A 12,259-nucleotide genomic window follows, 5' to 3' on the forward strand; every position below is an offset into this window, starting at 1 on the left:
AAACGGGGAGATAAATAGGATGGTAAAGAGATCTGGCTCTACCCCAAGTGGAAGTAGAAAGTCCAGCCCAGTGGAGCTGGGCTCAACCTTGCTCTCGTGCCTTCCTCGTTCCCTTATGGCCCTGGGTGAAAGCTCAGGTGCCTCCACTGCTCCTGCGTGTAGGTGCCCTTCATGTCTCCCCAGCTGCACTGGTATCCTCTCCTTTCCCCTCCAGGGACATTCAGTGCTTCGCTACATAGCTCCAAGTGCCCGCTTTCCCTCTTTTGCCCCAGAAAGCTGGTTTCTTTCCATAGCAGCCATGCAAAAGGTCCCCTGGATGGAAAAAGACCTGAGGAAGGTCCCTCAGGTGGCCTTGCTTCCAGCGCCATGTTGGGCTGATCTCAGAGCCATGGCCAACTGTAAAACCCCTCTCCCCTGTTCTGGTCAAGGACCATTGGGAACAACAGAAGAGTCGACACTTTTTTTGCAACTTCTCCTTTGTGCTTTTATTCATCTCCTTCCTGGGCTCCTCGTGTTCTGAACACAGATGGGTTTCTGCAAAAGAAGAGAGACTCTTCTCAAACAATACTGCAGGTTTTGGGAACTCTTTCCCCACACACAGACCCCTTAGATGGCTTCAGGTCAGGACACTGAGCGGAGGGCAGCCGTTTCTCTCCCTCTGCAGCCGCTCCAGCAGCAGCGGTTTGCTCCCAGGCTGTGCCAGACCCACCCAAAAATCCTTTCTCTTCCCACCGGGGATCTAAAGCAGCAATGAGCTGGGAAGAAAGAGTCCCCTCTCCAGCCCAGAGCAGCCTTGCGGTTAGTCAGGCCTTCCAAACACAGCCAAGTAACATGGCCTTGTGTGTTGCCTGAGGCTACAGAAGAGAGGGCAACACTGGAGAAGGAGAACCTTGCCCCCGGTGATGGAACTGAGCCCCCCCGTCAATCAGAACCAAGGGCTCTTGGAAGAGTCCCCACTGTCCCTCTAACTCTGCATTTCTGCAAGGAAATAGCACCCAGAACGACACAGATCCCAATCACCTACCTGTTGGCATCACCTCAGGCGGTGCTCCCTCAGCTCCGGGCACTCCAAGCCATGATCACTCCAGCCAGGGCCACTCCATCCTGGAGACCACTGATGTGGTCTTCGGTGGTTGGCATTGCGCAGACCCGGACCTCTCGTAGATTGGTGGCACCAAAAGGGAGGGATCAAAGCTGTATCCAGCTAAGATGGTCTTCTGTGGCTCTTTCAGCACTGACCAGAACCTCTCAGGCCTTGATCTCAGTAATTCTGTTGTCTCAGGTCTTGGTGGCTGTGGAACGAAGACCTTGCAGGTGGGCTCCTCGGGCAGCCTGGTCTCAGAGCTCAACGATGGTAATTTGCTTCCAAAGGGAAGTTTCTGTTCTCCTTGTCCCCCTCCTCTGCAGCTCCGAGATTTTGCTGCCTGTGCTCGGCCCTGCTTCGACGCTTGGCCCTGCTGCGACGCTTGGCCCTGCTGCGACGCTTGGCCTTTGAGCTTGGCTTTGCCCTTGGGTGTGCTGGTCGCAGGTTGCTTTTTCCCAGAGGAGTGCTCTGGGATCTCTGGCAGCTGCCTGAAAGGACACAATGGGAGGACTCTGTCTGAGAACGCAATGGGTTTGGGGCCACATCCTGCCCCCATGAGCCACGTGCCTCTTTGCGCAGCTGCTGGCAGCTCAGCCAGTGGCTGCGCTCAGCTCGGGAGAGGAAACCCCCTGAGCCAAGACCCTCGGCTGACACACGGCTGTCCCCATGCGCAGCTCAGGAGGCCACGCTGGGGCTCTCCTGAAGGGAAGGAGAGGAGCCAGCCCTGTGAAATGGGGGGCTCCCAGCAGGATCATCCCGCCCCTCTGGCACTGCCTTCACCACTGTTGGGTGGTGATGAACGGTGAGTGTTTGGGGCTGGGGAATGGCCTCTTGCTGGGTCAGAAAATGACCCTGTGCAGATGCCAGCCCTGAACCTCCATACTCACCTGAGCCAAGAGTTCACCCTGTTCTCCATCTCCTTTATGTCCTGGAGCTGTGGGGCTTCACTTTGAGTCAATGTCGAAGAGGCAAGCAAGGACAGTTCAGGAAATGCCGCTAGAATTGGGAAGGAGAGACCTTGTCAGAAGAGCATTGCTGGGATGCTACCGGCCCTGGTGACATGTAGAGGTGCTCAGGCCCCTTCCAAAAATGTGCAAGAGGGCAATTCTGCTCCCCTCGCAGCCACCCCGACACTGGGGCTTGCCTGGCACCTCATTTCCAAGGTGCAACGTGGTTTTGTGACCGCGTTATCAGCACCAGATTTGGGAATGAGGAGCCAGTTGGTGCTGGGACAGGGACTCTTGCAGAGGGGTCATTTCCCGAGGGCCTTGGATTGCCAGCCTCCCACTGCGCCCTGGGGCACATCCCACCCTGGGGTTCGGTTCTGTGGAAGCCATGAAGTCATTAGCAGAAAAGGCGGTGCCGAGCTGTCATGAAGCTCGGGCACTAGTCAGATCTTCTGACAATCATCACTGAAGGATTTTCCCCGATATATCACAGAAGCAGGATGGCTATGCTGCGGAAAGGAGCCAGGAGCAGCTTTACATTTTCTGTGCTGGTTGAAACCTGGCAAAACCTCTTCTTTCTTCTCCTTGTCCTCACCAGCAACGTTTCTCCTGGGAGGGTTCCTTGGTGGTAGTTTGCGCACAACATACATTTCAAACCTGCAGACAAAGAGGTGACACCAGCATGACCCGCAGCACGACCCACGGCACCACCAGCCCTTGCCACTTGCCACGATCCCCTGCTCGCACACAGATTTTGGCGTTGCACAAAACCCCCTTTTTTCCCTGCGCTGACTACACCCCATCCCCAAGGACTATCCTGGGAAGTGAAGTCAGCCTGCAAAGAGTTGCCTGAAGTCCTCCATCTTTGCCATCAGATCTGCCTCACACAAAGGACTGTGGGCAGGGGGGACATGTCGCTGCCTGGTGCCCTCGTGGCAGGACACCTGTGGTCACATGGAGCAAATGCTACCAAACCACACCTGAGCAACTAGAGGTCACATCTGCAGATGTACTCACTCAGGAAAGATGATGAGACGGCCAGAAAATGTCAGAGAGGCCAGAGGTACCACTGGGGACACCACCATGTCCAGCAGCTGGGGGACCTGTAACGGAGGAGCACAAAGATGGCAGGACATCCTCAGCGTGGCTGAGCCACTCAATATCGGAGGAGCCTGAGGCAGTGAGGGTTGGTAGGACCGTAGCTCTCACCTGGCCTGCGTGGCTGACCAAGTTCTGGTGGGCCACTCACAAGCAGTGCTGGGGCACCGCTATGCAACCACCTGGGCCGTGGAGAAGCCAAAATGCTCACCTTAAAAGTAGCTTTCTCAAAGTTCTCCTTCCCAGACATCCTCTCCAAGAAGCTGAGGTAGAACTTCATTTGTACCCTCGTGCCTTCGATGAGGAGCACGCCCACGTCCCTCAGGACAAGGGCAACGTTCTCCCCCTTTCCCAGGCAGTGAGAGAGGAGGGACATGGTGCCTTGAATGCAGTTCTCCACCTTCCGCCGGGACACAGAAGCAGCCTTGGCCACCCTGGCATATTTCAGGGGCTCCAGTTCCTTATGGCCTGTAAAACCACACGAGAGGGATGGAGGTGCTCACCCAGTGGTCCTTCTGCAGGAGTTTCCCAAGGGCTGCTTGTTGCAGTCGTTGCATTGCCCACAAAACCCCCCATTTTTGGACCTTCTCCGCAGAGAGGACAGTTTGCTTTGGAGAAGCGTCTCGGATCCAGGGAAAGGATGTGATGACCGTGCAACCAACCAGGGTTTAATCCTCCTGCTTACCGGGCAGGTAGTCTTTGTTGTCCCTGAGGTTGTGGACAACCACGAGGTTCCTGGCCAGCCGAAACACGGGCCTCTGGACAATCACCACCTCATCCCCAGCCTGGATGCATGTGGGGACCACGTCAAAGGAGCCAACGGAGGGAATTTGGACCCCCTGCAAGCGGAAGAGAAGGGAAAGGCAGAAGGGTGAGGACGGGCCGGAGGAAAGAGCTAGAGGTGGTCCTGTCCAGGGATGGCGCTTCAAGCTGGATCCTGCCCAGTCCACGAGCTGGGGCAGTGGGGAGAGCTTTGGGGAGGAGATGCCGAGTCACAGAATCATAAAATCATCGAATACCAGGTTGGAAGGGACCTCAAGGATCATCTGGTCCAACCTTTCTTGGCAAAAGCACAGTCTAGACAAGAGGGCCCAGCACCCCGTCCAGCTGAAGCTTAGAAGTGTCCAATGTTGGGGATGTGTGCCCTCCCTCTGGACCACCCTCTCCCCACCCCCTGGACAAGGTCATGGACAAAGAGTTGACCCACCTTCCGCAGCAGCAGTTGTTCTTGGATGTATTTGGCCACCGCATCCCAGATGGCTGTTCGCACTGGAAAGCAAAGGAAAACCAGGTCATGATCCATATCCACCGGCTCTCGGTTTACCACCAACCCCTGAGCTGTGGTGAGGTGGCTGACACAAAGAGTCATCACCATCCCCAGCCCCATATGGAGACATCTCTGAGATGGCTGCAGTGCTGAGTCTCACCCAGACAATGCCGCAACCCTTGGGCACCACAATGTGGTGGCTGTGGATGCCTGTACCTTTGGCACTGATGCTGGACATCATGAAGGTGTGCTCCATGCCATCCCAGAAGTCCATTTTGATCTGCCTCATGTGGGCAGGTCGCTCCTTAGTGGCAACAGCCATGTGGGAGCTCATCCCTGTTCGTCCTATGGACACTTCTCCAGGGTGTGGGACCCACCGCCCTGCGGCCCCTTTTATACCCCTGTGCGACCGTGTCACAGACTCAGTGTGACATCATGGTGACGCAGCCACTGCTGACTATGCTGCCCATTGTGACACGGCCACCATCAACCTGCTACCTGCTGTGACACAGCCACCGTGCGCTGCTGATCATGGGGACGTGTCACCCACTGACCTGCTGGCCCTCTGTGATGGGGCCACCACTGCCCCTGTGCCAGTGCCTGGTGATCATACGGGGCCCAGGCTATGGCTCCTTCCTCTGTGTCCGTTGTCCAGCTAACGTCTGTCTGTGCTCTCTCAGCCCCATAATCCTGTGCCCCATAATCCTGAAACCATCAGACAGCACATGGGGAAAATTTGTGCTTTTGTAGATCAGCCCGTGTATTGGGTTTGCGTGGCAAGGTTTTGGTAGCGGGAGGGGCTACAGGAGTGGCTTCTGTGAGAAGCTGCCAGAAGCTTCCCCTGTGTCTGACAGGGCCAATGCCAGCCGGCTCCAAGATGGACCCACCGCTGGCCAAGGCTGAGCCAATCAGCAATAGTGGTAGCGCTTCTGTGATAACGTATTTAAGAAGGAAAAAAAACCACCCAGCCTTGGGGAGCTTTTTGCAGCCAGAGGGAGGAGTGAGAAGATGTGAGAAACTTTTCAGACACCAAGGTCAGTGCAGAAGGAGGGGCAGGAGGTGCTCCAGGCACCAGAGCAGAGATCCCCCTGCAGCCCGTGGTGAAGACCATGGTGAAGCAGGCTGTCCCCCTGCAGCCCATGGAGGAAGGATGAGGGGGTGTAGCGATTCCACCTGCAGCCCGTGGAGGACCTCACGCTGGAGCAGGTGGAGGCACCTGAAGGAGGCTGTGACCCTGCAGGAAGCCTGCGCTGGAGCAAGCTCCTGGCAGGACCTGTGGACCCGTGGAGAGAGGAGCCCACGCCAGAGCATGTTTGCTGGCAGAACTTGTGACCCCGTGGGGGACCCACGCTGGAGCAGTCTGCTCCTGAAGGTCTGCACCCCGTGGGAGAGACTCACGTTGGAGCAGTTCATGAAGAACTGTGGCCTGTGGGAAGGACTCACATTGGAGAAGTTGGTGAAGGACTGTCTCCAATGAGAGGGACCCCATGCTGGAGCAGGGGAAGAATGTGAGGAGTCCTCCCCCTGAGGAGGAATAAGCAGCAGAAATGATGTGTGATCAACTGACCACAACCCCCACTCCCCATCCCCCTGGGCCACTGAGGGGGGAGGAGGAGGAAACCAGGAGTGAAGTTGAGCCCAGGAAGAAGGGATGGGTGGGAGGAGGTGTTTTAAGATTTGGGTTTATTTCTCATTGCTCTACTCTGTTTTGCTTGGTAATTGTCATGGTTTAGGCCCAGCCGGTAGCTGGGTGCCACGCGGCCGCTCACTCACCCCTCCCCCAGCGGGATGGGAGAGGAGAAGTATAACAAAAGGCTTGGGTCGAGATAAGGACAGGGAGAGATCACTCACTAATTACCATCACGAGCAAAACAGACTGGATGTAGAGAGAAGATTCATCTAACTTATTACTAGGCAAAACAGAGTAGAGCAATGAGAAAATACAATCAAGTCTTAAAACACCTCCCCCCATCCCTCCCATCTTCCCGGGCTCAACTTCACTCCCGGCTTCAACCTCCTCCCCCCTCAGTAGCACAGGGGGGACAGGGAATGGGGGTTGCGGTCAGTTCAGCACACATTGTCTCTGCCGCTTCTTTATCCTCGGGGGAGGACTCCTCTCAACATTCCCCTGCTCCAACATGGAGTCTCTCCCACGGGCTACAGTCCTTCACGAACTGCTCCAGCATGGTCTCTCCCACAGGGTGCAGACCTTCAGGAGCAAACTGCTCCAGCGTGGGGTCTCTCCCACAGGGTCACAAGTCCTGCCAGCAAACCTGCTCTGGCATGGGCTCCCCTCTTCACGGGTCTACCGGTCCGGCCTGGACTTGCTCCAGTGTGGGCTTCCCACGGGGCCACAGCCTCCTTCAGGTGCCTCCCCCTACTCCGGCGTGGGGTCCTCCATGGGCTGCAGGTGGAATCTCTACACCCCCTCATCCTTCCGCCATGGGCTGCAGGGGGACAGCCTGCTTCACCATGGTCTTCACCACAGGCTGCAGGGGGATCTCTGCTCCGGTGCCTGGAGCACCTCCTCCCCCTCCTTCCTCACTGACCTTGGTGTCTGCAGAGTTTCTTATATCTTCTCCCTCCTCTCTCCGGCTGCAAAAGCTCGCTCTAACTGGTTTTTTTCCTTCTTAAATATGTTATCACAGAGGCGCTGATTGGCTCAGCCTTGGCCAGGGGCAGATCCATCTTGGAGCCGGCTGGCATTGGCTCTATCAGACACAGGGGAAGCTTCTAGCAACTTCTCACAGAAGCCACCCCTGTAGCCCTTCCCGCTACCAAAACCTTGCCACACAAAACCCAACACAGTAATAAATTAGATGAATTTCTCTCTAAGTTCAATCTGTTTTGCCCGTGATGATAGTTGGTGAGTGATCCTTATCTCGACCCACTGATACCTGTGAATATTGAAATGTTGAGAAATTCTTTTACCAAACAATGATTAGCTTTGAATTTAACAAGGCCTATGAGTAATTAATGTGTATGGAGAAGATATCCTAACCTTGAGAATAGAAACGTCCTGGCAGGATTGCCCAAACAGGGTTGATAAGGAAGAACAGCTTGGCTGGACAACAGAGTTGGAAAACATCCAAGGAGAAGAAACTGTCCTCAAAGACTTGTCACCATAAAAAGGAAAAAGGAGTGGGGGGCTACCTCCCCAAACAACCACCGCGACCACCCGAGACCCCCGCGCATGCATAGTGTAGTTTTGCAATGCCAGCATTATGTAAATGTAATAGATAGGCAGAGAGGTGGAGATTTCTTGGGAAATGTATGAATATTCATGTCTTAAGATATATAAAGAATGAACTTTTGTCTTTTGGGTGTGCACCTTAGGTGGAGCTATCCCCCATGCACCCAGCGCTGCAATAAAGAATGCCTGCTTTCTAAAACTTCAAAATTAAGTCTCAGAGAGTGAATTATTTTGCCACTTTCTGGTAACACCACAAGCCTTTTGTTATACCTTTTCTCCCCTGTGTAGTTAAGGAGGGGGAGTGATGGAACGGCTCTGGGGGGCACCTGGACTCCAGCCAGCGCCAACCCACCACAGCCCGGCAGGATACGCTTGGCCATCCCATGTTGTGCAAAACACTTATTTAGTCTCCCTGATCATAGTCTCATAGAATATCTCAAGTTGGAAGGGACCCATAAAGACATTGAGACCAACTCCCTGCTCCTCACAGGACTACCTAAACCTAAACCATATGACTTAAGAGTGTCATCCAGATGCTCCTTGAAGTCTGACAGGCTTGGTGCCGTGACCGCTTCCCTGGGGAGCCTGTTCCAGTGACCTCCAGCCCTCTCAGTGAAGAACCTTCTCCCAATGTCCAATCTGAACTTGCCCTGATGCCTCCTCTGGACACACTCTTAATAGTTCCATGTCCTTCTTTTGAGGCACTCAAATCTGTGCACAGGACTCGAGGTGGGGCCGCACCAGTGTAGTGTAGAGTGGGACAATCAACTCCCTTGACCGGCTAGCGATGCTCTGCATGATGTGCCCCAGGACACGGTTGGCCCCTTTGGCTGCTAGAGCACACTGTGGACTCCTCTTCAACTTGCCATCAATCCACACCCACAGATCTCTTTCCCCGGAGCTGCTCTCCAGCCTCTCATCCCCCAGTTTCTAGGTATAACCAGGATTACCCCATCCCAGGTGGAGAACTCAGCACTTGCTGTGGATAAATTTCATGCAGTTGGCAATTGCCCAGCTCTCTAGTCTGCCCAGATCTCTCCGTAAGGCCTCTCTACCCTTGAGGGAGTCCACAGCTCCTCCTACTTCAGTATCATAGGCCAACTTAACTTTCATGTACATTCGATACATCCTGCGACCAGATCAATTATAAAAACATTAAAGAGCATTAGCCCTAGAATTGAGCCCTGGGGAACTCCACTGCTGACTGGCCACCAGCCTGATGTAACCCCAATTACTGTAATTGTTTGAGCCTGACTTGTCAGCAGATTGCTCACCCAACATATTATGGACTTGTCTAGCTGTATGCTTGAGTTTTTGTCCAGAAGGATACTCTTGAGAGGCAGCATCAAAGCTTTGCTAAAATCCCAAAACAGCACATCTACTGGCTTCCCTTGGTCAACTAGATGAGTGATCTTGTCATAAAAAAGAATAAAATTGGTCAAGCAGGACTTTCCCCTCAAGAACCCATGATCAGTGACTGCATTGTCTGTCAAGTGTTTTTCAGTAACTCCCAGAATAACCTTCTGCATAATTTTACAAGCACTGAAGTAAGACTGACAGGCCTGTAATTACCAGAGTGTTTCTTCTTACACTTCTTGAAAATTGGGACATTTGCCAGCTTCCAGTTGACTATGACCTCTCCAGACTCCCAAGACCATTGAAAAATAATGGAGAAAGGTCCTGTGATGACATCAGCCAACTGTTTCAGTACCCCGGGATGTACTTGGGCCCCATTGATGCACATCCAGCTGGAGCAGCAAGTCTTGAACAAGTTCAGGGTCAGCTGGGAGTTTATCATCCCACCCTCATTTATGAGATCCAAGCCACCATTTTAAGGCTCAAAGATTCATTTTAAGGGCCCAAAGCATCATCACTGAGGCCCCAAGTCCAATTTTGAATGTCCAAAGGCTCATTTGCAGGCCCCAAGCCCCATTTTCAAGAACCATAGCCTGATTTTTAGGATCCAGTGTGCAATTTGTAGGGTCCAAATACTCATTTGGAGGGCCGCAAGCCTCCTTTTAGGGTCCAAACTCCTCATTTAGGGAACAAAGCCTCATTTGTTTAATGTCCAAAGCCTCATTTTTAGCATCCAGACACCCTCTTTGAGGGTGTAAAGCCTTGGTTTCTTTGGAACCGAAGCATCATTTTAAGGCACAAAATCTACTTTCAGCATTCAAAACCTCATTTTCATTTCCAAAGTCCCATTCCTAAGGCCCGAACCTCATTCTTAAGGCCCAAACCCTCCCTTTGAGGGTTCCAAAGCCTCTTTTACAGCTCTAAGCCTCCACTGAGTGCCCAAAGCCCTGCATTCAGGACCAAAGCTTCATTTCTGGGGGCCATAGAGGAACAAAGACGTTTCCCTCGTTTTCAGGGTCCAAAGCATCATTTGTAGCATCTCGCCCATCCTTTATAGATCACAGAGCCCCATTTTGAGAGCTGAAATCCTCATTTTTAGGGTCCAAGCCTGTGTCTTCTTTTACTCATAGCCTTTCTTTAGAACCTACACTTTCAGTTTTGAAGTCTAAACCCTCACTTTTCGGGAAGAAAACATCCTTTTAGGGTCCAAAGCTCCATTTATAGTTTCCAAAGCCTCATTTTTCCTTTCCAAAGTCTTAGTTTTGGTTTCTGTCTGATAAGGGGTGGATACTATCCTGGTTTCACAGCTGAGATTGGGTTAATTTCCTTCCTAGTCACTGGTAAAGTGCTGTGTTTTGGATTTAGGATGAGAATTATGTTGATAATACAAGGATGTTTTTAGTTGCTGCTGGGTAGTTGATGTGTCTACACTAAGTTAAGGACTTTTCAGCTTCTCAGGCCCAGCCAGGTGCACAAGAAGGACTGAAAGCACAGCCGAGACAGCTGACCCAGACTGGCCAAAGGCATATTCCCTGCCATATAACGTCATGCTCCGGATATAACTGGGGAAGCTAGCCGGGAGGCAGCGGGATCGCTTCTCGGAAAAAAACTGGGCATCGGATTGTTTTATTTTCCTTTTGCATGTGGCGATCAGTTGCATTTGTGTATCACTTGTAGAATAATAATAATAATATTATTATTATTATCTCTTCCTATTTAAAGTTCAAAGCCTCAGTTTTAGTTTAGAAACTCAAATGTTGAGAGTCGAAGCTCCCATTCCTATGCCCCAAAACCACATGATTTGGAGCCAATGCTGCATTTATAGCGTCCAAATCCTTATTACAGGACACAAACCCCGATTTCACGGTCCAAAGCCTCATTTGTAGCCTACAAAGCCACAAGTGATGGTGCAAAGCCACATGTAAAGAATCCAAACTCTCATTTTCACATCCAGACTCTCACATGGAGTTACCAAAGCCTCCTTTATGTGCTCCAAAGCCTCATTTTTAAGGCCCAAAGTTGGGTTTTGAGGGGCCAAATACCGATCTGTAGGGACTAAACCCTCTTTTTAGGGAGCAAAGGCTGGGGTTTAGGGTCCAAAGCTTTATTTGGAGGCTCCAAAGCCTCATTTATATGGCCCAGATCTTTCTTTTGGAGTCCAAAATCTCATTTTCTTGTCCAAATCCTTGGGTTTGGTTTCTAATCCCAAAGCTTGAGGGTCCAAACTCTCAGTTTCAGGGCCCAGTGCCTCCTTCTTAGGGTTCTAAGCCTCATTTATCGGGTCCAAATAGTAATTTTTAGGGTCCAAAGCCTCACATTCAGAGTTTAAAGGCACAATTTCTGTTTGCAAGTCTCTTCTTCAGGGCCCAAAGCCTCATTTTTAGGATCCCTCCACTCATTTTAAGGGTCCCAGGCCTCATTTTGACAGCCTAAATGCTCCTTTGCAGGGTCCAAGCCCTCACCTCAAAAGCAAATCCTGAGTTTTAGGGTCCAAAGGTTTATTTGGAGAGTAAAAGGAGTCATTTCTAAGGGCCTAAGCTTCATTTGGAGTGTGCAAACAGTCATGTTTATGGTCGAGATATTAATTTTGGGGTCTAACTCTTCCTGGCCTAAAGTCTAATTGGAAGGGCTGAAAGCCTCATTGTAGGGCCCAAGTGCTCAGTACCTTTGAGGACCAAAAGCCTCATTGCCAGGGTCCAAGCCCAAACTTTGAGGTCCTGAAGCCTCATTTTGGGGGACTAAATCCTCCTGTTTTGATCCTAACGACTTCTTCTGAGGGTACAAAGCCATATTTCTATGGTCTGAAGCCATAGGCCTCGTCTGCGGTAGTTTGTTGTTCTAAGCAAGGTGGGCTGCCCTTAGCATCCTGCCTTTCGCAGCAGCAGGAGCTGCAGCATCATCTGCGAGGGCAGGATCAGGCCCCTGGCTGCTGGAGGTGCTTTTGACGTCCCTGGTGGCGTCAGCCAGGGCTGTGGGGCTGGGCCGGGCCAGGCTGCCATGACAACCGCCCCCTGCCCGCCTTCAGCCCAGAACCTTCCCCGGCCGGCCAGCACTGCGGCAGCCAATCGGCTGCTGCCGTGGGAAGCGCGGCCACTCAGAGCTCTGCGTGCAGTGCTCAATCCCAGCGCTGCTCTGGGGAGGCGGCAGAGAGGTGGGAAGGCCTGAGGGGAGGGACCCGTCCCCGGCTGAGGCCCGGCCGCTCCGGCCCGTCCAGCCCCCGGCTTCTCCCGGACCCCTCGGCTTCTCCCGGACCCCTCGGCGTCCTGTGCCCCAGGAGCTCCTCAGCGGTAGTTCTTCCGTTGGTCTTGCCTCCT

The 12,259-nt window shown here is 52.7% G+C and overlaps 1 protein-coding gene across 2 annotated transcripts; it reads right to left on the reverse strand.

Moving 5' to 3' along the window:
* Positions 1–424: 424 nt before the first annotated feature.
* On the reverse strand, positions 425–5,251 carry LOC129197943 (coiled-coil domain-containing protein 81-like). 2 transcript variants are annotated; one of them, XM_054806782.1, is made up of 9 exons: positions 4,613–5,251; positions 4,337–4,398; positions 3,815–3,968; positions 3,341–3,597; positions 3,049–3,134; positions 2,570–2,688; positions 1,972–2,080; positions 1,025–1,572; positions 425–534 (listed from the first exon to the last, which is right to left on the reverse strand). In XM_054806782.1, the coding sequence occupies exons 1-8, from the start codon at positions 4,728–4,730 to the stop codon at positions 1,080–1,082; spliced, it is 1,398 nt and encodes a 465-aa protein (XP_054662757.1). In that variant the 5' UTR covers positions 4,731–5,251; the 3' UTR covers positions 425–534; positions 1,025–1,079. The 2 variants fall into 2 exon arrangements, with proteins under 2 accessions (XP_054662757.1, XP_054662758.1); XM_054806783.1 differs by having other exon boundaries at positions 2,627–2,688; positions 4,337–5,250.
* Positions 5,252–12,259: the final 7,008 nt, after the last annotated feature.

This window comes from Grus americana, chromosome 30 (genome assembly GCF_028858705.1).
Source record: "Grus americana isolate bGruAme1 chromosome 30, bGruAme1.mat, whole genome shotgun sequence".
Classification (NCBI taxonomy): Eukaryota; Metazoa; Chordata; class Aves; order Gruiformes; family Gruidae; genus Grus; species Grus americana.